The 24,606-nt window shown below is 45.6% G+C and overlaps 1 protein-coding gene across 4 annotated transcripts in view; it reads right to left on the bottom strand.

The window, feature by feature from the left end:
* Positions 1-19,319: 19,319 nt before the first annotated feature.
* FLI1 (Fli-1 proto-oncogene, ETS transcription factor) overlaps positions 19,320-24,606 on the bottom strand; it is a 131,879-nt gene continuing 126,592 nt past the window's right edge. For all 4 annotated transcript variants that reach the window (XM_070782496.1, XM_070782497.1, XM_070782498.1 and 1 more), the window contains exons 8-9: positions 22,564-22,611; positions 19,320-21,311 (exon numbers count right to left, since the gene is read on the bottom strand). In XM_070782496.1, the coding sequence (XP_070638597.1) occupies positions 20,782-21,311; positions 22,564-22,611 (578 nt within the window). In that variant the 3' untranslated portion in view covers positions 19,320-20,781. The remainder of the gene's footprint in view (positions 21,312-22,563; positions 22,612-24,606) is intronic.

Genomic DNA, 24,606 nt, shown 5'->3' with positions numbered 1-24,606 from the left:
TCCTTTAGGAAGATTCTGCGTAATGATACAGGTCGCAGAGCACATTCAAGAGAGTCAGGATAGAGAATGACTGGATGGGAAGAAGGGGCTTTAACAGAGTGGGGACAAAGGCCTGTCCCAGAAGCCAACGCTGAGAAATGGCCAAAGGGAAGGAGCCAGTTATGCAAAGATATGGGAGGAGAATAGTCAAGGCCAGTGGTCCTCACCCTGGGGCACTTGGCAGCATGTGGGGAGCTTCAAAAAATACTACTGCTTGCCACTCCCAACCCCCAGACTCTGACTTAATGCCTTAAGGGTGCAGCTTGGGCATTAGGATTTTTCACTTTCACTGTGAATTTTCTAAGCTTTCCTGGTGACACTAATACACGGTGAGGCTGAGGACCACTATCCAGGTGGCAGCAAGTGTATCTGACCATCTTTAGATGGTAGCATAATGGTCATTTTTACTGTCATTTTTTAATATCCTGTACTCTACAGATTTCTATTATAGCCACGCATTTCTCTCATAATAATTTGAAACAAAAGGTAACTCAGACAGTAAACAAATGAATATAATAAAAAAAGAAGCAGACTCACAGATATAGAGAAGAAACTAGTGGTTACCAGTGGAGAGAGGGAGAGGGGAGGGGCAAAATAGGGGTGGGAGATTGAGACCCACAAGCTATTATGGATAAAATAAATACAGGGATATATGGTGGAGCACAGGGAATATAGCCAATATTTTATAAACATTCCAGTACTCTTGCCCCCAAAATCCCATGGACACAGGAGCTTGGAGGGCTATAGTCCAGGGTGTCACAAAGAGTCGGACATGACTGAGCGACTGAGCATCTGAGCACACACACACACACACACACACACACACACAGATGGAGCATAACCTGTAAGAACTGTGTAGCACTCTATTGTACACCTGTAACTTATATAATATCATACATCAACTATACTTCAATTAAAAAAGGATAACTTAGAGGTAGTACATTGTAATGTCTAAGCTGCTGCTGAATGAATAGATAGCAGTACAATCTTGGGCAAATTCTGTTACCTCTCTGGGCCTCAGGTTTTGCTCATCTCTAGAGTGAACTCTACAATTTCATGATTCTAGGAACTAGAGTTCTGGAGGAGGAAGAGCTAGCAGACACCTAAACAATTACAGACCCGACTTCATATACGTTAACGTCTCCAAAAACAGCCAACTCCGAACCTTCAGAGTTTGGGAGAATCTCGTCAACTGCTTCTTCTGTTCTTTCATGGACTTTCCATTTGAACTTCGTTTCTATTTTCTTTTTTTTTTAAAAAATTACTTATTTGGCCACATCAAGTCTCAGCTGCAGCACACGGGGTCTTTGTGGTGGTGCACAGACTCTTTATTGGACCACGGCTTAGTTGCTCCTTGACATGTGCAGAGGGAAGACCCTCTGCTGTTTTCTTATGTCAGCTTGAAGGAAGCTCTAAAGGATGAACTATACCCTTCTCTTCATCCTGTCTCTCCCAGCATGACCTCACTCTGCTGCCCACCCCTCACAACACCACCGACAATGCTTCTGAGGCCCTGGTTAGAATCATCTGAAGCCAGCTGGCAAAGTGCCTTCTGTTCGGCTCCCATCTTTAGCAGGACTCTACCCACACTTCCCAGAATCACTGTCTTGCTTCTTTTGCTTTCCCCCCAAAGAACAGGATCCCCAGGAGTCGGGCACTCAGACTCTTCCCCAGCCACCCTACATTCTTAGGAACTTCATCATCACAAGGTGAAGAGGAAGGAAAGGCAGGAGGCGACACTGTTTGCTTCTTGTTCTGCTTCCTGGTTTCGTTCTGGCTGTGGTCAAAGGCACCAGGGTGTGAGGCTCACCCCAGGGCTATGTGGTCAAGATTTTCTGCTGACTAAGGGGACAGCCAGGCTCTGCTGTGGGCAGAGCCCTGAAATCACATTCCTCTCCTGACTCCAGCCCCAAGGGGCCGTCACTTCATTGCTGTGGGTCTCAGGGGAGGTCCAAGTGACAAGAGCCGATGGGGAGCATCTCTTCCCCGGCTCTGAGTTCAGAGTTTTCACGCTGGTCACCTGAAATCGGCCACATAAAGTCTTTATACTCTGGAGACCAGCAAATGCTACGCATCAGGGCCCCTGCCGTCACCCCGCCTTCCAATGCAGGGATCCCTGGTCGGAGAGTTAAGATACAGTGTGCCGCAGGGCAACGAAGCCTGCAACTGGAGAAGTCTGCACACAGCAGTGAAGACCCAGCACAGTCAAAAAAAAGAGAACACAAGTGCAGAATCATTGGACCACACTGCCTACCTCTGGAATCAGAACTTTTAGATGCCCCAGATGATTCCAAACACCTGTACACTGGGGTTCTAGAATCCACAGATTACACATCCTTCGAGGTTATTTTTTAGCTCTAAAACAATCTGCTTCTGGTTTTCCCCTGTTCACAGACTGGAAACTGCGACTGCAAATATTAGACATGTCGACTATGCCATCTTTTTCTTGCAATTCTGGAGACTGCCTTGCCTCGGTGGCTTGAGTCGTGGTGAGATCTCCACCTTGACCAGTAATTCCTGCTCGCTAGTCTTAAGTGGGTCTGATCCTGGGATGGGAGGACTTGTAACTAGCCTGTCCTCCTGAGGCTTAGAGGGGGAGCAGGAGAAGTTGCCAGGATTTCCTTCAGAAGAGGCTTCCCAAGAAAAAGCTGAAGGAGCACAAGGCCCGGTGAGGCCCCCAGCATGTCCTCCAGGCCCTAGGAAGTGGTCCTAGCTCTATAGGGTCTGGTCTGAGGACTGATGCTGATGCCACGTTGGGCTTCAACGCAGCCCTTGCTGTGATCTGGGGAGCAGAGAGAATCAAAGACACACAGAGATGCCCTGGAGTAGACACCATTATGTTGAAATTCTACATGAGCACTCATGGTGGCTCAGACGATAAAGAATCTGCCTGCAAAGCAGGAGACTCAGGTTCGATCCCTGGGTCAGGAAGATCCCCTGGTGAAGGAAATGGCAACCCACTCTCTCAGCATTCTTGCCCAGAGGATCCCATGGACAGAAGAGCTTTGTGGGCTACAGCCCATGGGGTCACAAAGAGTTGGACACAACTGAGTGACTAACTTAGCACACTAGAGCAAACAGACCACTAGCTGAACAGCAGCCCCCAGGAATGTATCCTTCATTGACACGAGGGGCTGCTTGGGTTAGGGAGGGGTCTATGGCTAAGCAGGAGGGTAGCAACGGGTCTGTACCCACCTCCATGGCTGTGGAGTTCTTTCTGGACCCCTTCTGGTCCCGGTAAGAACAGCAACCTGCCCTCCTGTGATCTGACCTTAACAGGAAAGCCTTATTGCATCTTATTTCTATGTCCTTAGGTTATGCCCTTGTCTCTCTTTTTCTGCCCCTAGCTGTTCTATCCGCCCTCCAGATTCTTCTGAGTTAGGCTTTTCCTGCTTCCTACGGCCCATATTTTTTCCAGCCTCCAGCCCTCCACCCTTGGCTTTGGACAATGCCCTCTGGATGGCCAGGGGCACCTTCCCCAAAGCCTCTTCAAGATGCTGGTTACGGCCCCAGGCTCTGGTCTCCCTACACTAAGAAGTGGGACCCTTTCTGCTTGCTTTAACCTTCACCCACCCAACCACCCCTGACGTTGAGAAGCAGGGGAGGTTTGGGATCTGACGATGTAGGTAAAGACTACTCAGAGCCAGGAGGAGCACTCCTGGTTGGGGTGGAGGGATGTCAATGCTGACCCTGGGCGGGATGCAGGGACCTCATTTGCCCAGAGAATGGGGAGAGGGGACCCAGTAAAGGTCAGACGAGGTTTCAGCTTCCTTCTGATCTATCCCCCAGGTTTCACCGCCAGTCACCATTGTCTTTCCAAGAAAGCCACATTATCACTGCCAGGTCACATAAGGCGGGACCGGTGAGGGACTCGGAGTCCAGCCCGATCCCACCGGCCCCACCGGGCATGGGTGCAGCCTGGCACCCGCGCCCTTGGCCGCGCCTCCGCGAGCGGCTCCAGCTGTCTGCGTGCCGAGCTCCAAGGAAGCGGGGTGGATGGCCAGCATGCAGCCCCGACCGGCAACTTGAAAATACAAATAAAACAGAGGGAAAAGAAATAAATAATAAGGAGAGCGCCAGAAAGCCAAAGAAAATACAGTTCCCAGGCTCAGGCAGGCTTGGGGCCTGCAGCCTGGCCCGGCCTCGAGCCTTTGGCACGGGAACCGGGGCCCTTTGTGCAGCCCTCGGCCACCCCCTGCGCGCCCCTTCCTAATTGCAGAAACACAATCCGGGTTTGCGCCCGACGCGCCCGGCGGCCGCGGGGCCGGAGGGGCCGGGAGCGCCCCGCCCGCAACAGGGCCCGGCTTGTTCTTTGTGCGGCAAATATTTATTTTGGTTCGAGTGGACCCCTTTCCACAAAGACCACCTGGTTGTGATCAATAACACCTATTTTCAGATAATCTGCCGCTCTCTAGGCAGAGCCCACGGAACTCACCCAAACAGAGACCTTTTCAAAGGGAATTGTAAATGGGCTGGATTCACAGCGGCCTGGAGCGGGGGGCCGGGTGGGGGCCCCGGGTGAGGGGAGGGGGAGCCCGCGGACCTGGGTGGTCAGGCCAGAGCCGGGTGAGGCTGCCAGGTGGCGGGCTCCTCTCAGGCCTGGCTCTCCACCCTGGGTAGGGGGATGGGGCTGCCCGGTGTGGGCGGGATGGCTTCCTGGGACCTTTCTCAAAACAAATTGCAGACTTTTCTTTGGTGGTCAAATGTGACTAGGGAGGTAAACGTCTAGAAACTCTGAGAGCAGCTTCCTCTTCCACCCCCAAAGAATATCTCACTTGTCAAATTAGGATTCAGGGTTGAGGTGGCTGTGGGACTTCCCACACTTAGGTGTTAAGTGGGCCTGGTCTCTCCAGACAACCACTCATACAAAGATGCGTGCCCATCCCCCAGGGGATCCCAGTGGTGCAGCAGGGAACAAAACACAGAGACCCTGCCCTCGTGGAGCTGACATTCCAGCGTGGCAGGCAAGTGGGCTCAGTCATTAAGTTGTGCCTGACTTTTCTACCCCATAGGCTGTAGCCCATCCCCCCCTCAGGCTCCCCAGTCCCCAGGATTTCCCAGAGAAGAAAACTGGAGTGGGTTGCCATTTCTGACCCAGGGATGGAACTCGCGTCTCCTGCATTGGCAGGTGGATTCTTTACCACCCAGCCACCTGGGAAGCCTTCCAGCGTGGAGAGACAGACAAACCAACAGGTAAAATATTTGGTGATGCACAGGGAGAAGGAAACTGGTGAACAGGTGTTTTGAAAACTATAAAGTCCTCTGTGTGTCCCCCCTAAGGTGGAGAAGGTGCTGCCTGCGGGCTAGCTGGTCCCCTCTGCAGGTGTCAGATGAGTTATGCAGATGAGTGGCAAGAAGACTCAGAAGGTGCTGCACACTCCTGAGGTCTCAGGTAGTGGGCCCAGCAGGCTGGAGTCCAAGTCCAGCTACTAGCAAATGAATTTCAGAACCTCTGAATCCTCAAGAGGGAATTGGGCTCAAGCCCATCTCATGGAGTATTGTGAGCTGATATGAAAATTTAAATGAAAATCAATAGCCCACCTCACTCAATGTTAGTTCCTCCCAGCCCCAAATGCCATGGTTCCGTTTGGGCCCAGTAGAGGTACAGTCCCTTCTGTAATGTGACAGTATTAGAGTGTCTGGAACAGAATTTAAGATTTGGGGGGTACAGGTTGGAGATCAAATAAGTCCTGGACACTGGGCCTTGGCATCCCTTCCACTGGAGATGCTATTTAAGGTGGTCCTGCATTCGGGTCGTCATCACTCTGGCATTAGGGATGGCCCAGGCTGGCCCATCCGGTTGCCCGCTGTGCCCGCAGCCCCACTCGCTTTGGGGAAGTCTGGGCTGCTGAAACAGGTGACCCTTCCCCTCCCCGTTGCCACCCTTGGGTCCTGAGCTGAGGACAGTCAATCCATAGACTTCAAGTGAACTGTGAGGGGTCAGAGTCAGGTGACGGCAATTTGCTTGGTAAGCCTTCTTTCTCAAACATTAAAAAAAAAATGAAATTCTCTCTCTCCTTTTAAAAAAACATTTGTTTGTTTTTTAATCTTTGGCCACAGCCTGTGGCATGTGGGAGCTTAGCTCCCTGACCAGGGATCAAACCCGCACTCACTGCACTGGAAGGTGGAGTCTTAACCCTTGGACCACCAGGGAAGTCCTCTCAAACACTTCAGCTTGGTTAAATGGAGAGGTTGAGGCCTGTGCTAGTGGGGTGCCAGGTGGGAAGATGTGGGGAGGGCGTCTTAGTCATGTAGGATGTAGGATGCTCTCTTTCACACCTATGGGACCCCAGTGACTTTCTTGTTGGGACTCTACGAGGCTGTCTGTCCACTTTTAGGAGGTCCCCATCACTCCCATCACCGTGGGTGTTCTACAGTCAATTTCCAGTTTTCCAGGAAGCCTGAGTGAGCGCCTGCCTCTTACAATGCACAGAGCTCACCTTCCCTGAAGTCTGTCTCAACAGCACACAGACGCTCTTCAGCCCTTTGTGGCCAGGCTGGAGACAGGCAGGGGCAGACCAAGGGTACGATGATTGTGAACGACTGTGTTCAAAATGCAGCAGGTAAAACCGTTTCAAGAGTGTTCCTTCTTTGTAAGGGCCTCCATCTGTCGAGGGACCCGTGTAAAATTCTGAAAAATCACTTCTTGTATCCTAATGCTTTCTCCACTCTGGGACATGGCTGGAAAGAGTAGGCAGGACTGACATACGTCATCTTTGTGCTGGTTGGGTCAGGCTGGGGCTACATTGATGTCACTGGTGACATCACGAATGTGGCCTTCTTGACGTACAGATGGCCAAGAGGCACGTGAGAAGATGCTCACCGTCACTAATTATTTGTCGCTGTTGTTTAGTCACTAAATCATGTCTGACTCTTTTGGGACCCCATGGACTCTAGCCCACCAGGTGTCTTTGTCCTTGGGATTTTCCAGGCAAGAATGCTGGAGTGGGTTGCCAGTTCCTTCTTCAGGGGATCTTCTTGACCCAGGGATCAAACCCATGTCTTCTGTAGGTGGATTCTTTGCCCCTGAGCCACCAGGGAAGCAATACGAATCCAAGCTATAATGAAGTATCACCTCACACTGATCAGAACGGCCATCATCAGAAAAATCTGCAAACGATAAATGCTGGAGAGGGTGTGGAGAAACGGGAAAGCTCTTACACTGTTGGTTGGAATGAAAATCGATACAGCCACTATGGAGAATCGTATGGAGGTTCCTTAAAGAACTAAAAATAGAGCTACCATATGACCCAGCCATCCTACTTCTGGGTAGATACCTGAAAACTATAATTTCAGAAGATACATACACCCCCGGTGTTCACTGAAGCACTGTTTACATTAGCCAAGACATGGAAGCAAGCTAAATGTCCATTAACAGAGGAATGAATAAAGAAGATGTGGTATGTATATATAGTGAAATATTACTCAGCCATAAAAGGAATGAAATTTTGCCATTTGCAGAGATATGGATGGACCTAGAGACCATCAAAAAAGCAAAATGGCTGTCTGGGGAGGCCTTACAAATAGCTGTGAAAAGAAGAGAAGCGAAAAGCAAAGGAGAAAAGGAAAGATATAAGCATATGAATGCAGAGTTCCAAAGAATAGCAAGAAGAGATAAGAAAGCCTTCTTCAGCGATCAATGCAAAGAAATAGAGGAAAACAACAGAATGGGAAAGACTAGAGATCTCTTCAAGAAAATTAGAGATACCAAGGGAACATTTCATGCAAAGATGGGCTCGATAAAGGACAGACAAGGTATGGACCTAACAGAAGCAGAAGATATCAAGAAGAGGTGGCAAGAATACACAGAAGAACTGTACAAAAAAGATCTTCATGTCCCAGATAATCACGATGATGTGATCACTGACCTAGAGCCAGACATCCTGGAATGTGAAGTTAAGTGGGCCTTAGAAAGCATCACTATGAACAAAGCTAGTGGAGGTGATGGAATTCCAGTTGAGCTATTCCAAATCCTGAAAGATGATGCTGTGAAAGTGCTGCACTCAATATGCCAGCAAATTTGGAAAACTCAGCAGTGGCCACAGGACTGGAAAAGGTCAGTTTTCATTCCAATCCCAAAGAAAGGCAATGCCAAAGAATGCTCAAACTACCGCACAATTGCACTCATCTCACACGCTAGTAAAGTAATGCTCCAAATTCTCCAAGCCAGGCTTCAGCAATATGTGAACCGTGAACTTCCTGATGTTCAAACTGGTTTTAGAACAGGCAGAGGAACCAGAGATCAAATTGCCAACATCCACTGGATCATGGAAAAAGCAAGAGAGTTCCAGAAAAACATCTGTTTCTGCTTTATTAACTATGCCAAAGCCTTTGACTATGTGGATCACAAGAAACTGTGGAAAATTCTGAAAGAGATGGGAATACCAGACCACCTGACCTGCCTCTTGAGAAATCTATATGCAGTTCAGGAAGCAACAGTTAGAACTGGACATGGAATAACAGACTGGTTCCAAATAGGAAAAGGAGTACGTCAAGGCTGGATGTTGTCACCCTGCTTATTTAACTTATATGCAGAGTACATCATGAGAAACGCTGGACTGGAAGAAACACAAGCTGGAATCAAGATTGCCGGGAGAAATATCAATAACCTCAGATATGCAGATGACACCACCCTTATGGCAGAAAGTGAAGAGGAACTCAAAAGCCTCTTGATGAAAGAGGAGAGTGAAAAAGTTGGCTTAAAGCTCAACATTCAGAAAACGAAGATCATGGCATCCGGTCCCATCACTTCATGGGAAATAGATGGGGAAACAGTGGAAACAGTGTCAGACTTTATTTTTTGGGGCTCCAAAATCACTGCAGATGGTGACTGCAGCCATGAAATTAAAAGACGCTTACTCCTTGGAAGGAAAGTTATGTCCAACCTAGATAGCATATTGAAAAGCAGAGACATTACTTTGCCAACAAAGGTCCGGCTAGTCAAGGCTATCTATGGTTTTTCCTGTGGTCGTGTATGGCTGTGAGAGTTGGACTGTGAAGAAGGCTGAGCGCTGAAGAATTGATGCTTTTGAACTGTGGTGTTGGAGAAGACTCTTGAGAGTCCCTTGGACTGCAAGGAGATCCAACCAGTCCATTCTGAAGGAGATCAGCCCCGGGTGTTCTTTGGAAGGAATGATGCTAAAGCTGAAACTCCAGTACTTTGGCCACCTCATGCGAAGAGTTGACTCATTGGAAAAGACTCTGATGCTGGGAGGGATTGAGGGCAGGAGGAGAAGGGGACGACAGGGGATGAGATGGCTGGATGGCATCACTGACTCGATGGAGGTGAGTCTGAGTGAAGTCCGGGAGTTGGTGATGGACAGGGAGGCCTGGCGTGCTGCGATTCATGGGGTTGCAAAGAGTCGGACATGACTGAGCGACTGAACTGAACTGAACTGAAGTCAGAAAGAGAAGAACAAATATTTATATTAACGCATATATGTGGAATCTAGAAAAATGGTACAGATGAACCTAGTTGCAAAGCAGAAAGAGCAATAGACGTAGAGAACAAACATATGGACACCAAGGGGGGAAGGGGCTGAACTGAGATGAATTGAATTGGGAGATTGGGATTGACATATATACACTACTGTGTATAAAATAGACAGCTAATGAGAACGTACTGTGTAGCACAGGGAATTCTACTCAATGCTCAGTGGTGACAAAGAGGCGATAAATGGATGCGTATGGCTGATTCACTTTGCTGTACAGCAGAAACTAACACAACATTGCAAAGCAACTAAACTCCAATTGAAAGAAAAAAATAAAAGAATGTGGCCTTCATCAGAGGGAGCTCTGATGAAATGTCCTCTCCTAGCTCTGAGTTTGCTGAGATTAAACTTGGGCTCAGACCAGCCAGTGGGGGTTGATGGCCCAGGAAAGATTATGATAAGCAAGGGGTAAGGGACAGGAAGGAGGGGGGCGTGTCGGAATTTGGGATAATTGAATTTGCTGCGCAGCCAGCACAATTATGACCTGGGTCATCTGCTGCTGCATCGTTGGTTGTAAATCCACTAAGACCAGGAAATTCCACCATTAGGCCAATCTTTCCATTTTTTCTCAAGAGACCAAGAAGCTTGAAGATTTAACTAGGGATGGTTTTTATGTCTGTAAAGATACAGACACTGTGTAAACTAAGTGTTTTTACACTAAGCTTATTAAACTCATGTCCTGGAAACCAAGTGTTTGTCCCTCTATCTTTTTGTCTCAGTTTCTCCCAGGAAATCCAGCAGACACTCATAATTAAAGGACATCCATCCGTCCACCGTGATTACCCAAAACGTTGGAGTGGGGAAAGTCTTCCTCCAGGGAACTACTCCGTGTGCCGTAGTTTTGACTCCAGGTTCCCTTCCATTGCCTTTTGGACATTTGTTAATGCAAAGCTGTGGGGTCATTTGTAATTAACTCAACAAACTGAATAACTGATCTCCTGAAAATGATTATTTCTTGCAAAGCAAGATATAACTTATATGCACATTGAATGCAAATATGATGTTTACGGCACCTTGAAAGTTTTCTGGAAACTCTGCAAATGCTCAGGGTTTCCTTCTTGGATTTAGCCAGAACCCACAGAGGTGAAGAGCTTGTATCTTTAGGAATACCATCTTCTGAGGTTGAAGTTCCTTAGAAGAAAAGCTACGACAAACCTAGACAGAATATTAAAAGCAGAGACATCAGTTTGCCAACAAAGGTCCATATAGTCAAAGAGATGGTTATTCCAGTAGTCATGTACGGATGTAAGAGCTGGACCATAAGGAAGGCTGAATACTGAAGAACTGATACTTTCAAGTTGTGGTGCTGGAGAATACTCTCGAGAGTCTGTTGGATAGCGAGCGAGCAGATCAAACCAGTCAATCATAAAGGAAATCAACCCTGCATATTCACTGGAAGGACTGATGCTGAAGCTGAAGCTCCAATACTTTGGCCACTTGATGGGAAGAACTGACTCATTAGAAAAGACCTCAATGCTGGGAAAGATTGAAGGCAGGAGGAGAAGAGGGCAACAGAGGATGAGATGGTTGGATGGCATCACTGACTCAATGGATATGAGTTTGAGCAAACTGTAGGAGATAGTGAAGGACAGGGAAGCCTGGCATGCTGCAGTCCATGGGGTCGCAAAGAGTTGGACATGAGTTAGTGACTGAACAATAGCAATATATATACATACATACATGTGCATATATACATATATATATTCCTTTACATATCCTTTTCCATTCTGGTTCATCACAGCATATTGAATGTAGTTCCCTGTGTCATATAGTAGGACCTTGTCATTTATCCATCCTACATATACTAGCTTGCGTCTGCTAATCCCAACTCCCAATCCTTCCCTCTGCCACCCGCCTTCCCCTTGGCAACCACACATCTGTTCTCTATGTCTGTGGGTCTGTTTCTGTTTCATAGATATGTTCATTTGTGTCCCATTGTAAATTCCACATAGAAGTGATATCATATGATATTCGTCTTTCCCTTACTGACTGTATTTTCTTGGTTCTGTTTCTCTGGAGAAACCTGACTCACACAGCCAAACGTATGTCTACAGAATTCTATGTGTGTGGACACGGTGTTTATGCGTGTATACACACAGGCTTCCAAGTTCTGTCTACTAGAGAGGACGTGGAAGCAAAAACGCTGCAGTAGCATTGAGCTGATTCAGCACCCCGATATTGACTTCTGAATAGCATTTTCTGCTAAAAAGAGCCAGTGATCCTTGGAGAAGGTACTGACTCCAAAGCTGAAACTAGGAGCCCCAAATATGTGGTTGCTTGAGAAAGATTGAGAGGAACACATCAAGGCACACAGAGGCCAATGTGAATGGTGTCTTACTCAGACAATGTAATCATCAAAATAAATAAGAACTATCATACCCACTGAGTAAAATAGAAAACAGCAGACTTTAGAGATACATGAGTGAATCCACTGATGTCTGATGATGAATGGCGTATTTATGTAATTTCAAAGTACCTCCTCGCAAGATAGTTAATTACAAAGGGGGAAAGTGTAAGTTTACAATGGAGAAGATTGGCAGACACCATCCCTTAGTCACATCATCGAAATGAACATCATCAACCCTGGGGTAAATATCTGTGATGTCAGAGATGCCTAGGCTACATCTAATCATGAAGAAACATCAGACAGCCCCAGATTGAGGACCATTCTGCAAAACAGCTGGCCTGTAATGGTCAAAGTTGTCTGGAAGTTGTTTCCTGGAAGTAAGAAAACTTTTCTTGGAAGTTAAGGAAAGTTGGGAGTATCCCAGACCAAAGGTATGTGATAGCTAAATACAAGATGTGATTTTTAAATTTTTTAAAAAATTTTATTATTGGAGTATAATCGCTTTACAATGTTGTGTTAGTTTCTGCTGTACAACAAAGTGAATCAGCTACACGTATACATATATCCCCTCCCTCCCACTTCCCCATCCTCCCACCCCTCTAGGTCATCACAGAACAGACGCTTTCCAGCAGTTTCGCACTAGCTCTCTGTGTTACACATGGTGGTGTGTATATATCAATGCTACTCTCCCAATGCAGTGTGTAATTCTGAGGGAGATCCTTTTGCAAAGGACTAGACACTCTCAGATGGTTCCCTGAAAATGTTCTTTGCGCTGTCCCAGCTTATTTGTAAGTTAGTGACTGTTACAAACTTTTACTCTTTTATGGTTAAAAAACGATATGCTTGTAACTGGTGAAAAAAAAGAGAGAAGTGTGATTTACCCCTCTGTCTTAGGATGGCAGAGAAGAGACCAGACTTTTGAGTGACTCAGGGGGACTGCTCATCAACCAAGACAGTATCTGGCATTACTGTAGGTCTTTTCAACATACGGAGTATTTTCTGTTACTCATACTTAACTCTTATGATAACCTTGCGTGGCTGTGGCTATAATCATTGTACAGATGGAAGTCAGGCTCAAAGACAGTAGTTATAATTAGTGTGGTGGAAATGCTGGGTTTGTGTCCAAATTCCCCCGACTCCATCCCTGGTTTTTACATATTCACTCAGCATATAGTTAATGACCAATTGCCGTGTGGTCAGGAAGGCAGCAAACGAAACAGTCTCTTCTCAGGAGCTGAGAGGCTATTTGGGTCTGCAAAAAAATCTGGATCCAAGCTTACTAGGAATGAAATCCCAGCTCCCAGCCTCTGTTTCTTAGCTCATTTGAAAACCCAACCCAGCATTTCTGACAAAGTGCATTTTTAGCATTCCTTCACAACAGTCTCAGCTTATTTGCAGCGTCCTGCCGCTTGGAAGCCTGGTGGGCTGACTGTAGGTGTACACGGAACCAGGGAAAGGGGGAAGCCCACGTGGGACGCGACGAGGACTGGGGACCAGAAAACCCGGTTTACTCCCACTTTTCACGCATTTGGACAATGCCTTTCTGACTGTAAAACAAAATCCATACTGTATAGAACTCCCTCCTAAACAGAGTGCTTACTGATTACCAAGGACTGAATAACAGTTCTTGGAAAAACTTAACAAATACTAACAGATAACAGTGTCTATGTATCTATGTACATAAACAGTGTATACATATGTGTGTATGTATATAATATATATTATATATATATACAGTAAGTCCCCTAGATCCGAACCTTAAACTTATGAACTTTCAAAGATGTGAAGGTGCGTTGGCATGTCCAGTCTCGTAAGGTGATTCACATGCCTGCATCCTTTACAAGTGGTTGTGCTTTTGTGTATTCACTATAGAGTACTGTATGGAGCACGGTAGTACAGAGTCTTTATTTCAAGTCCAGGATGTCCAGAACCAAGTGGAAAAAACGGTGCTATATAGCTGATTGTGTTAGTTGGGTATCTAGGCTAACTCTCTTGTGCTTATGAAAAAAATTAGACTTAATGCGCTCTCAGCATGGAACTCATTTGGGTGTAGGGTACTTACTCTACTTTACTTTTTATATAAAATAATATTTAATAAAAATATTATATATATATATGATTATGGGCTTCTCAGGTGGCACTGGTGGTAAAGAACTGCCTGTCAGTGGAAAAGATATAAGGGACATAGGTTCAATCCCTGAGTCAGGACGATCCCTTGGAGGAGGGCAGGGCAAACCCACTCCAGTATTCTTGCCTGGAGAATCCCATGGACAAAGGAGACTGGTGGGCTACAGTCCATGGGGTCACAAAGAATTGGACACAATTGAGCAACTTACCAAGTATATATATATATATATATATATATATATATATACACACACACTTATATATATATATACACACACACACACATACATTTTGTACAGTATTTTATAAAGGGTTTTTCATGTGTATCATCTAACACCTCACAGGAATTCTGGTTGGAGGTATTACTTAGCTCCCCAATTCGTAGGTGGGGATAAGTTGCCTGGTAGGTAGAAGGGTCAGAATTTGAACCCAGGGCCTCTGGAGTTACATCCCTGGTCACTCATCTGCCTAAATTGCCTCTCTCCTCCCACTAACAAAACATACAAGGTAACGGTTAAAATCCAGAGTGCTAGTTGAGCAATGATAGGTGAGTGGTCTCTCTGGAAACTTTTTCAGCTTCCCCCTAGAGCTTGTAAGCAAAGTGTAAATTGACTCTGTGCTTAGGAATTTACCAGCTCAGACAGACTGAACCAATTAGACAGGAGGCCAAGTAAGAGTGAGACAGGGAGGCAGACCCCAGGCATGTGAGCTGAGCCCACATTCCTTTTAAAAGCTTCCCTTGGCCCCTTTCTCGATTGGCTGAAACCCTAGAGGGTTGACTGGCTAAACCACTTCCTCTCAGAAGTGTCTGTCCTCCCCAAGGGAGCTTGGGATGTGTAGTCTTGAAATCAGCTGAACTTTCAGAATCCTTCAGCCAGACTCCCTGGGTGAAGAAGTGCAGACTGGATTTCAATAGCTTTTCTGTATGATGAAGTGACCAGTGTGCTTTTTGCAAAACACAGAGTTCTTCAAGGCTAAGAGTTGAAGCCTCTGTTTATGGATCAGGATCCCTCCCCCTGTCCCCTATTTCAGTTCTTTATTATCTCCCCTCTCCTTCCAAAGAGACTAAGCACCGCTGACAGCCTCATCAGTGCTGCTGATGGAGGCAAATCCCCTGACAGGCGTGGAGCAGTTCTCAGCAGCAGAGGAACCTTGCCCAAGGGTTGCTCCCCAAAGCGGTACCTTTTCAGTAGTTTCTAAGGTGACCTGTTTACATGATGGCTGTTAATAATAGATTTTAGAGGAAGTAAGAGTGCGAAACCAAGCCCACAGACCACTTACAGAAAGCACTGCATATGGTTTGGTTTGGTTTTGTTTCTAATTTCCTCCCTCACTGTTGCCTTGGCCTGGCAGCTCCTTGGCTTAGGGCAGTCAGATTTTTTTTTTTTTTTGCCCTGGCATTCTGAAACCTCATGCCCTCATTTGGTCTAAGCTAGTAACAACCCGTGTGAGGGTCCACACTTGATGCATTACTCATGGACTAAATGAACACTGTACACATGGATGGCTCAGGAGCATGTAGATTTCATTGGTTTAATAAAATAGCAATCATCTTAGGTGTCTTTGAACTTCCCTGGTGGCTCAGATGGTAAAGTGTCTGCCTACAATGCAGGAGACCCGGGTTCGATCCCTGGGTCGGGAAGATCCTCTGGAGAAGGAAATGGCAATCCACTCCAGTACTCTTGCCTGGAAAATCCCATGGATGGAGGAGCGTGGTAGGCTCCAGTCCGTGGGGTCCATGGGGTCGCAAAGAGTCGGACACGATTGAGTCATTTCATTTGGACTAGGTGTCATTACATTTCTAGTGGTCACTGACCATTAAGAATGTTGCAAAACAACAGATATTGAAAATATAGCTTCCCTTGCATGGGAGTCAACAACATTTTTTGACACCCCACCCCCCCCACACACAGAATGACTTCTTATTCGAAAGGGCTGTTGAGAGCTTCTCAAACTATGGGGAAGACAGTTTCCATCGGAACTTCCCACAGGCTTGCCATGCTCCTCTCTGCTTGGCATGTGCTTCTGCCCCCTTTTAATTGCTTTCTTTTTTCTGTTTTCCAATGTTGTGTTCATTTCTGCTGTACAATGAAGAAAATCAGCTATATGTACCCATATATCCCTTCCTTCTTGAGCCTCGCCATCCCTCCCACCTCTTTTGGTCACCCAGAGCACCGTGCTGAGCTCTCTGTGATGTTCAGCAGCTTCTCACTAGCCATCTATTTTACAGATGGTGGTGTGTATGTGTCGAGGTTACTCTCCCAGTTCATCTCCCCCAACCCTGCCATGTCTACGCAAGCGTTCTCTAAGTCTGCCTCTTAGACTAAGACTCAAAGCACTTCATGACATCTGTACAGAACGGTTGAGTAGGGGAAAGGTTGGATTAGTAGCCAGGATGGTGAAGTTCCTGTTTGTCTTTCGTGTCCAATCAGCCAGCTCCCTTGTAGTAAGTTAGTAAATCGTAAATCTGAGCACTGCAGGGAATAAGTGCCAGCCCTCACTCCATGCGAATGCTTCTAAGGAAATGGTGTCCTGGTCCTGTTATGAGTGGACCAGGTTTCCAAGCGTGGAATAAATGATTGGGAAACGAATTCTAGGGGCAATTGCCAAGTCGCTTCAGTCGTGTCCCACTCTGTGTGACCCCGTAGACGGCAGCCTACCAGGCTCCTCCGTCCTTGGGATTCTCCAGGGAAGAACGCTGGAGTGGGTTGCCATTTCCTTCTCCAGGGGCAATATTAGATCAAATTCTAAGACTTTGTAAAGGTGATGGACCTTAGCCAGTGCTTGAATAGCCAGGGCATATTAAGAAAACCTCTTAAAAGGATGACCTCCAATGCCTCACCATCCCATCTTTCTCACAGAAGTCAGAAGTGTGTGCCTTGATTTTCCCTAATGAATACTTAGCAGATTTCAGAATGGGTGAGAAAACTGCTTGCCTGAGATAGAGATTTGCAAGAAAATCCAGCTAGACTATTCTTAAACATCCCTGGCCTTTATCATTTCTCTTTCTATGCTTAGGCCACTTATACTAAATTTTTATTTTCTGCTTTCTTAGAAGTCCACTAGGAAATCCCTATAGAAGTATACATACAAACTTATTCCTCTAAAGACTAATATCCTTGTTGAGTATTGACAGTGGGAGAAATGCAGTACAATGAGAATAGGAAGAAACAATTAGAATTTCATCTGCAATTTATTTTTCTATCACTCCTAAAATGTTTATATTTTTGTGTTTGTTTTATAAGCTAAATAACAACATAACAGTTTTATATATGCTTTATAAATTAATGTGCATATAATGAGAACGGTAACTCAGCTGGTTAAGTATCCACCTGTAATGCAGGCGACCCCGGTTCGATTCCTAGGTTGGGAAAATCCCGCTGGAGAAAGGATAGGCTACTCACTCCAGTATTCTTGGGCTTCCCTTGTGGCTCAGCTGGTGAAGAATCTGCCTGCAATGCAGGAGACCTGCGTTCAAACCCTGGGTTGGGAAGATCTCCTGGAGAAGGGAACGGTTGCCCACTCCAGTATTCTGGCCTGGAGAATTCCATGGACTGCATAGTTGATGGAGCTGCAAAGAGTCGGACACGACTGATTGACTTTCACTTTATATATACTTTATAAATTAATGTATATATAATGAGAATACTTACATTTTTTAATGGTAGGGTACACATTAAAAAATTTAGACACATCACTTCTTAGCCTTTTGGCTAAGATCAAGTGTCAAAAATTTAGACACTAAAATTTGGAACATGTCTCCTTTCGTTTTGTTGTTGCAGTTGCTTAGTTGTGTCCAATTCTTTGTGACCCCATGGACTGCAGCACGCTAGGCTTCCCTGTCCTTCTCTATCTTATGGAGTTTGCTCAAATTCATGTCCATTGAGTCGATGATGCCTTCCAACCATCTCATCCTGTCACCCCCTTCTCTTCCTGCCCTCAATCCTTCTTTCCTTTCGTTTAAGTAGACAAGTTGTCTAGAAGGTACTCAGTGTCACCCTAGGAAGTCTACTGGGTGACCAAGGCTGTGAGTCTAATTTTTTCTCACAACATCAAGGACTTTCCAGGGCTCATTCATTTTCATTATGAAATAGAGGAAATGAAAATGAGCCAACTCACAGTGAAACGACTTGAGGCAAATTTCTTCCCTGGGAAGAAAAAAGATCTTAAAAATCTGCATGAGCCATAAACTCCTGGCACAGGACCAGAGGAGGCTGGACCATCTTATTCTCTGCTGGAGTATCGATTCCAGCAGGATTCTCTGCTGGGGGAATGGCCACTTGGGTTGGAGATGCTCGGAGGATGCACGAGTGAAGTCCAAGGTATGAGGTCTACCCTGGATGAATCTGCTTGTATGGATATGTGTTCCTTGACACATATCCATGGCCTTGGCTCCCTCCTTTAAAACCTTTTTCGGCTGGAGGAAGATTTAAATAATATTTTAAAAAATCTCTGCAAGCATCATCAACAATGTAAAGGTTAATTTTAAGTATCAGTTTGACTGTGGCCAAGATTAAACAGTATTTCCGGTATGTAAGTGTGAGTGTTTCTGAATGAGATTAGCACTGAATATGTGGACCCATTGAAGAGGACTCCTCTCCCCGACGCAGGCCAGAGGGCCCCCTCTAATCACGGAGGGTCTGAATAGAGCAAAAAGCAGAGGAAGGAGGAATTCACCCTCGGGGCTCCCTCCCTGCCTGCCCAAGCAGGACTTTTCTCCTGCCCTTGAACTGAGATCTACACCATCAGCCGGTTTCCCTGATTCCCCTGAATCCCACACTACTGGTTTCCCTTGAGGGCTTCCCAGGCAGCGCAGTGGGTAAAGAATCTCGCTTCAGTGCAGGTGATACGAGTTCAATTCCTGGATTGGAAAGATCCCCTGGAGGAGGGCATGGCAAACCACTCCAGCATTCTTGCCTGGAGAATCCTTTGATGAGAGGAGCCTGGTGGGCTATAGTCCACAGTGTCGCAGAGAGTCAGACACAACTGAAGCAACCGAGCATATGCTACACATGGCTTCCCTAGTGACCAGCTTCAGACCGGGTGAATTCTTCAGCCCTCACAATTGCATGAGTCAAGTCCTCGTAATAAAGTTCCGTATATATATCCCCATTGGTTCTGTTTCTCTGGAGAGAGCTAATACAAACAACACTAAAACCCACATAATTCTATACTTTCTGCTATATGTACATGTGAAAAAGTTTTCACGGTGCCAGAAGAGGTCAGTAGGAAACTTTCCCTGGGAAAACCCTTGGACCTGGGGCGGGGGACAGGGGACAGAAGGTTGGTTGTAAATAAGAAAACGTTCTCTTCAGTTCTGAGAGAAGAAGGCACAATTTATTTAGTCAAATTATTTTACACCATAGTCTTCACGGACAGTTGTCAACTTAACACTTAATATAGTTTAAAAGAGTCAATGATTACCTGCAAAATTATATATATTTTAATATCTAAAAAATATATTGTATATATAAGGCAGAAAATCCCTCGTATCCACAAGGGAAAGTTTGGTTGCTGTTTTCCAAGTTGTTATGATTGCAGTTCAGTTATTTACAAACATCTCCAAAGCAGTTAACGGTTTAAAGGGGATGCCTTGACTCGCTTCTGCTCATTTGTTAAATAATTACAGTGATTCTCTTTCGGGTAAGTCAGTGACTTCAAAGCCCTGTTCTCTTTTCTGCAACAAGTCACATTATGCTTTTTTAAAAACCAGCTATAAAAACGTACAAGCAGCCCAAATGTACAGATTGACAAAAAGATGTACAAATTACATTTAAAAAAAATAACGACTGATTTGATAGGAACACTGTATCTGTGACCGAGGTCAACTCGTTTCTTTACTCTTTTTCACTTTTTAATTATTTACTTTTAACACTGTGAGATATAGGAAAATAACTCTGCATAATTTATACAGTAAGTTGCCTTGTGGTTGGTGGACCCGGGACTGATCGTCTGACAAGCGCACAGCACTTGCGAATCTGTTTGTGTTTAGAAATCCCTAGGACTTTTCAAAGTACTGGGACCCATGGTCATTATTTCTTTTTTTCAGTTATTTACTTCTCTGGCTTTTCAGGAATGTCTGTATTTGCATTAACATCTCTTAGTTCATATTTTGACTACTTCTAGACAGAATGGTCAGCCTAGCGCATATTTACTGCCCACTGAAAGGGATTCTGCAATGCCCGTGGCTTCTTAAATACACACTTGTTTCTTTCTGTTAAATTCCAGTTGGGTGAAAACTTCACTGGCCTTACAACCAATGTTCCAGTTGCCCTCCACTGAGTTAGGTCTTCCTAAGATAAGATGATAAGCTTCCTGCCTCTAGTTCACTAAGCCTCAAACCAGAGCATAACTGGTTAAGTCCATGACTCTTTATCCTACTGAACCCTTCAAGGTTCAAGATGAGACCCGTGTGTCTGTAAGAAACTGTTTTTGGTCCTAAAAATATAAATCTACATACAGTTTCTTTCCCAGAACCATGACACAACCATTCCAGTAATCTAAATATTCAACTCATAGGTTGACAGGAGATTGGGACTCCAAACTGGCATACTGGCCCATGGAATTATCCACCTCTTTGTTCAAGGTAGAGAAAAGCAGGAGTTACCAATGTTAAAAAAAAAAAAAAAAAAGAAGAGTTGTTTTTAAAGAACAGGTACAAAAGTTCTATCCAACAAGAAAGAGCATCCAGTTTTGTTTTCTCTCCAAGGCCACGTAAGTCCAAAGGGAGGTGTAAGGGAGGGGGCTTCAGCGAGAAGGCCACCGATGAGGAAGCATCTAGTAGTAGCTGCCTAAGTGTGAGGGCACGTGGGTGTTGGGATGGCGAGGGACGTTGGGGTTGGGGTAGATGCCCCCCGTGGGGGAGGTCCAGTATTGTGACGCCGCTCCGAAGAAGCTGGAGGACGTGACGGGCATGGAGGACGGGTGGGGAGGGACAAAGTTCACCTTCTGTTGGTGGGTGTGGTAGGAAGGCACGTAGGAGATGTCGGAAGGGTACTTGTACATGGACGACTCGGTGGGATGCGGCTGCAGAGCCTGGGCGATGCCGTGGAAGTCAAATTTGTAGGCATACCTCTTGCCGTGCACTTTGGTCATAATGTTTTTATCGTAGTAGTATCGGAGGGCCCGGCTCAGCTTGTCGTAATTCATGTTGGGCTTGCTCTTGCGCTCCCCCCAGCGCCGGGCCACCTCATCGGGGTCCGTCATTTTGAACTCTCCGTTGGTCCCCTCCCAGGTGATGCAGCTGGCGTTGGCGCTGTCCGAGAGCAACTCCAGGAGGAACTGCCACAGCTGGATCTGCCCGCTCCCTGCGGGAGACAGAAAACAGGCTCCACCTGAGAAATCAGAACCTGATCCTAAGTGCAAGGGTCCACTCACCCCAGACAGGAACCCCAGGATCTCCTTCTACAGTCAGAATCCACTTCTCAACCAGACTGGCATAATCATCAAGGTTAGATCTTTATATAAGCCGCCCCCAGCCTGGTGAAATTCACCCAGAGCCAGCTGTGTGGCTTGGGGCGAGGCACGCCCCATCCCTTTGGGGGAAGATGCTTGCCTCTCTTCTTCTGTAAAGGCCTGAACCACTGTCTACTCCTTATTCAGTGCTGGCCTCCCTCAGAGTCCCAGGGGAACATGTGACAGCACTTTAGGCTGAAGCAACCTGAACTGCTCCTTAGCTTTTGTGCTTGGCTCTCTGCTCTAAGTTCCACAGAGAACATGGGCACAAATTAAAAAAAAAAAAAAAAAAAAGAGGAGAGCGAGCTGGTGGCTTTCTCACCCTCTGAGCAGAAACGGCCTGGAGACAGGAGCAGTGGGACTTCCCTGGTGGGATGGTGCTGGCCTCGCAATTCCAAAGGGCCTATTAACTCACACAGGAGGTGCGCTTGGTTCAGAACTCACTTGAGTTACCTGAATCACAAACCCTTAAAATACACTGTTGAGTTTATTTTATCTGCAACCTCTTACCTAGGAAGCCAAGTAATGCTGCAATACCACCTAAAGTGAATACTGAGACAGCTTTAGAATATGTATTCACCGAGAGCTTGTTCCTTGCCCTTCCCACACCTACCCCCTCTATCTTTCCCTGCTGAAACTTATCTCAACCTCAGTGCACATACATGGGGCTAAAATGTTTGTGGTCCAGAGGCATCTTCAGCTTATGGATATCATCACCGCCTAATGACAAGCCCTGTTCTCTCCTTGTGCACTAGAGAAACAGGGGTCAAACAGTTCAAGGAAAGGCATACATGTCCCTCCCTGGTCAGGTGTCTGAACTGAGGACACCTTGAAGTGAAGTCGCTCAGTCGTGTCTGACTCTTTGCGACCCCATGGCCTGTAGCCTACCAGGCTCCTCTGTCCATGGGATTTTCCAGGCAATAGTCCTGGAGTGGATTGCCATTTCCTTCTCCAGGGGATCTTCCCAACCCAGGGATCGAACCCGGGTCTTCCGCATTGTAGACAGACGCTTTACGTCTAAGCTGCCAGGGAAGCTTCCCTTAGTGATCTCATAAAACTATGGAACATTCTGGAACACAACCTCTCAGGCCAAAGTAAACTCACCAGGATTGGCTAGGCGACTGCTGGTTGGGCCCAGGATCTGATATGGATCTAAGGAGACAAGAAAAGAAATTTGCTTCACTGTTATGAAAAATATAAAAACAACAGCATTAACAATAAGAATACCCCTAAGGGTTTCTACTTTTATTTTGAGATCATAGGAAAGCCTGATTTCAGAAAACTGCACTGCTTTTACTTGTAAACCTTAAAGATCATGATCAGAGTTATGGTCTATATCCCCATTATTACAGAAACAACATGTAATTGTGATAGTATCATTTTTTCATATTTAGTGTCTACAATTTATAGATAATACCTACAATAGAATAATAAAAAACATTTGGAAAGGAGCTAGCTGATATCCAGTCACATGAATAAGAAGTATGGCTTATTAAAAGAGCTTAAAGTCTAACAGTGTCTTTGTAAAGGTCCTACAACAGTCTTTGTAAAAATTTATTTATTTATTCCTGACCATGCCATGCAGCCTGTGGGATCTTAGTTCCCTGACGAGGGATTGAACCCATGGCCCTGCAGTGGAAATGCTGAGTCTTAACCACTGGACCACCAGGGAATTCCTTTGTTGCTGTTCAGTCACTCAGTTGTGTCTGACTCTGTGATTGCATGGACTGTAGCCTGCCAGGCTATTCTGTCCATGGGACTCTCCAGGCAAGAAAGCTGAAGTGGGTTGACATTTCCTTCTCCAGGGGATTCCTGACCCAGGGATCGAATCCATGTCTCCTGTGTCTCCTGCATTGGCAGGAGGACTCTTTATCACTGAACCACCTGGGAATCCCTGACTGGCCTTTAATAGCTCTAACTATTACTAACTATTACATGTCTCTCTTTTTCTGATGCAGCATAGAAGACACATGCCTGAAAATCAAGTAGCCTGGGTTCTAGCCCAACTAAATTATCAGCTAAATAACTCAGTGGACAGTCTCTGGGTATTGCTTTTCTCCTCTGCAAAATGATAGGTTTGGCTCTTGGATTTTTCAGTTCCCTTCCAGTACAACCTTCTATGATTTTAAGCTTGGAAATGTTGACACCAACCAACCACAATTTGTATTTTAGCCATAAAATGATTATATATTTATATACACACACCCACACACACACATATATATTTGAATTTCTTTTTTTAAAATAACATCTCTTTATTTACTTATTTTGGCCTTACCATGTGGCATGTGTGATCTCAGTTCCCTGACCAGGAATCAAACCCCTGCCCCCTGCCGTGGAAGCATGGAGTCTTAACTACTGGGCTTCCACAGCAGTCCTTAAAATGATTATTCTTAATATCTCAGTTTACATAAAACTTACATGATAGTTTAGCCATAAAAGAAACCTTTGCAATACTGACATAGTGAGGATTGTCTTCTTCTTTTCAGCTGAGATAGATCATGGGAGAGAGCTGGATCACAGCTTGGTGATGATGTCATATGTTTGATACAATTTTACAATTTCTATATAATTATAATTTTAAAAAATCAACATGATTCAGGGGTTTTTGCTTACAACCACAAATTAACTTGAAGAGTCCTTAAGACCTCTCAATCTACCCCTTTCTATCTATACAGTGACAAATATTTGGGGGAAGGTAATTTGGCCACCTGATGTGAAGAGCTGACTCATTGGAAAAGACCTTGATGCTGGGAAAGACTGAGGACAGGAGGAGAAGGGGGTGACAGAGGATGAGATGGTTAGATAACATCACTGACTCAATGGACATGAGTTTGAACAAACTCCCAGAGACAGTGAAGGACAGGGAAGCCTGGCGAGCTGCAGTCCATGGGGTCACAAAAGTCAGACAGGACTGAGCAACTGAACAACAATGTCTAATTTTGTTGTTGGGGACTTTTTAAATCCTCCATGTCAAATCCTCTCTGACTTGTGTTTCACAGTCAGCAAGTTCTCAGCTTTCCTGAAGAAATGCAGGTCAACTTTCTACGCTTATCTTCAATGGAAATGGAAAACCAAGTATGTTCACCCAAAGCAACAGCATGTTCAGAGCTTACTCTAAGCTGTGTCCCAAGAGAGACTGAGCTG

Source organism: Bos indicus, chromosome 29 (assembly GCF_029378745.1).
Source record: "Bos indicus isolate NIAB-ARS_2022 breed Sahiwal x Tharparkar chromosome 29, NIAB-ARS_B.indTharparkar_mat_pri_1.0, whole genome shotgun sequence".
NCBI lineage: Eukaryota > Metazoa > Chordata > Mammalia > Artiodactyla > Bovidae > Bos > Bos indicus.
The sequence above is the reverse complement of the archived record's forward strand: the minus strand, read 5'-3'. Positions and strand labels throughout refer to the sequence as shown.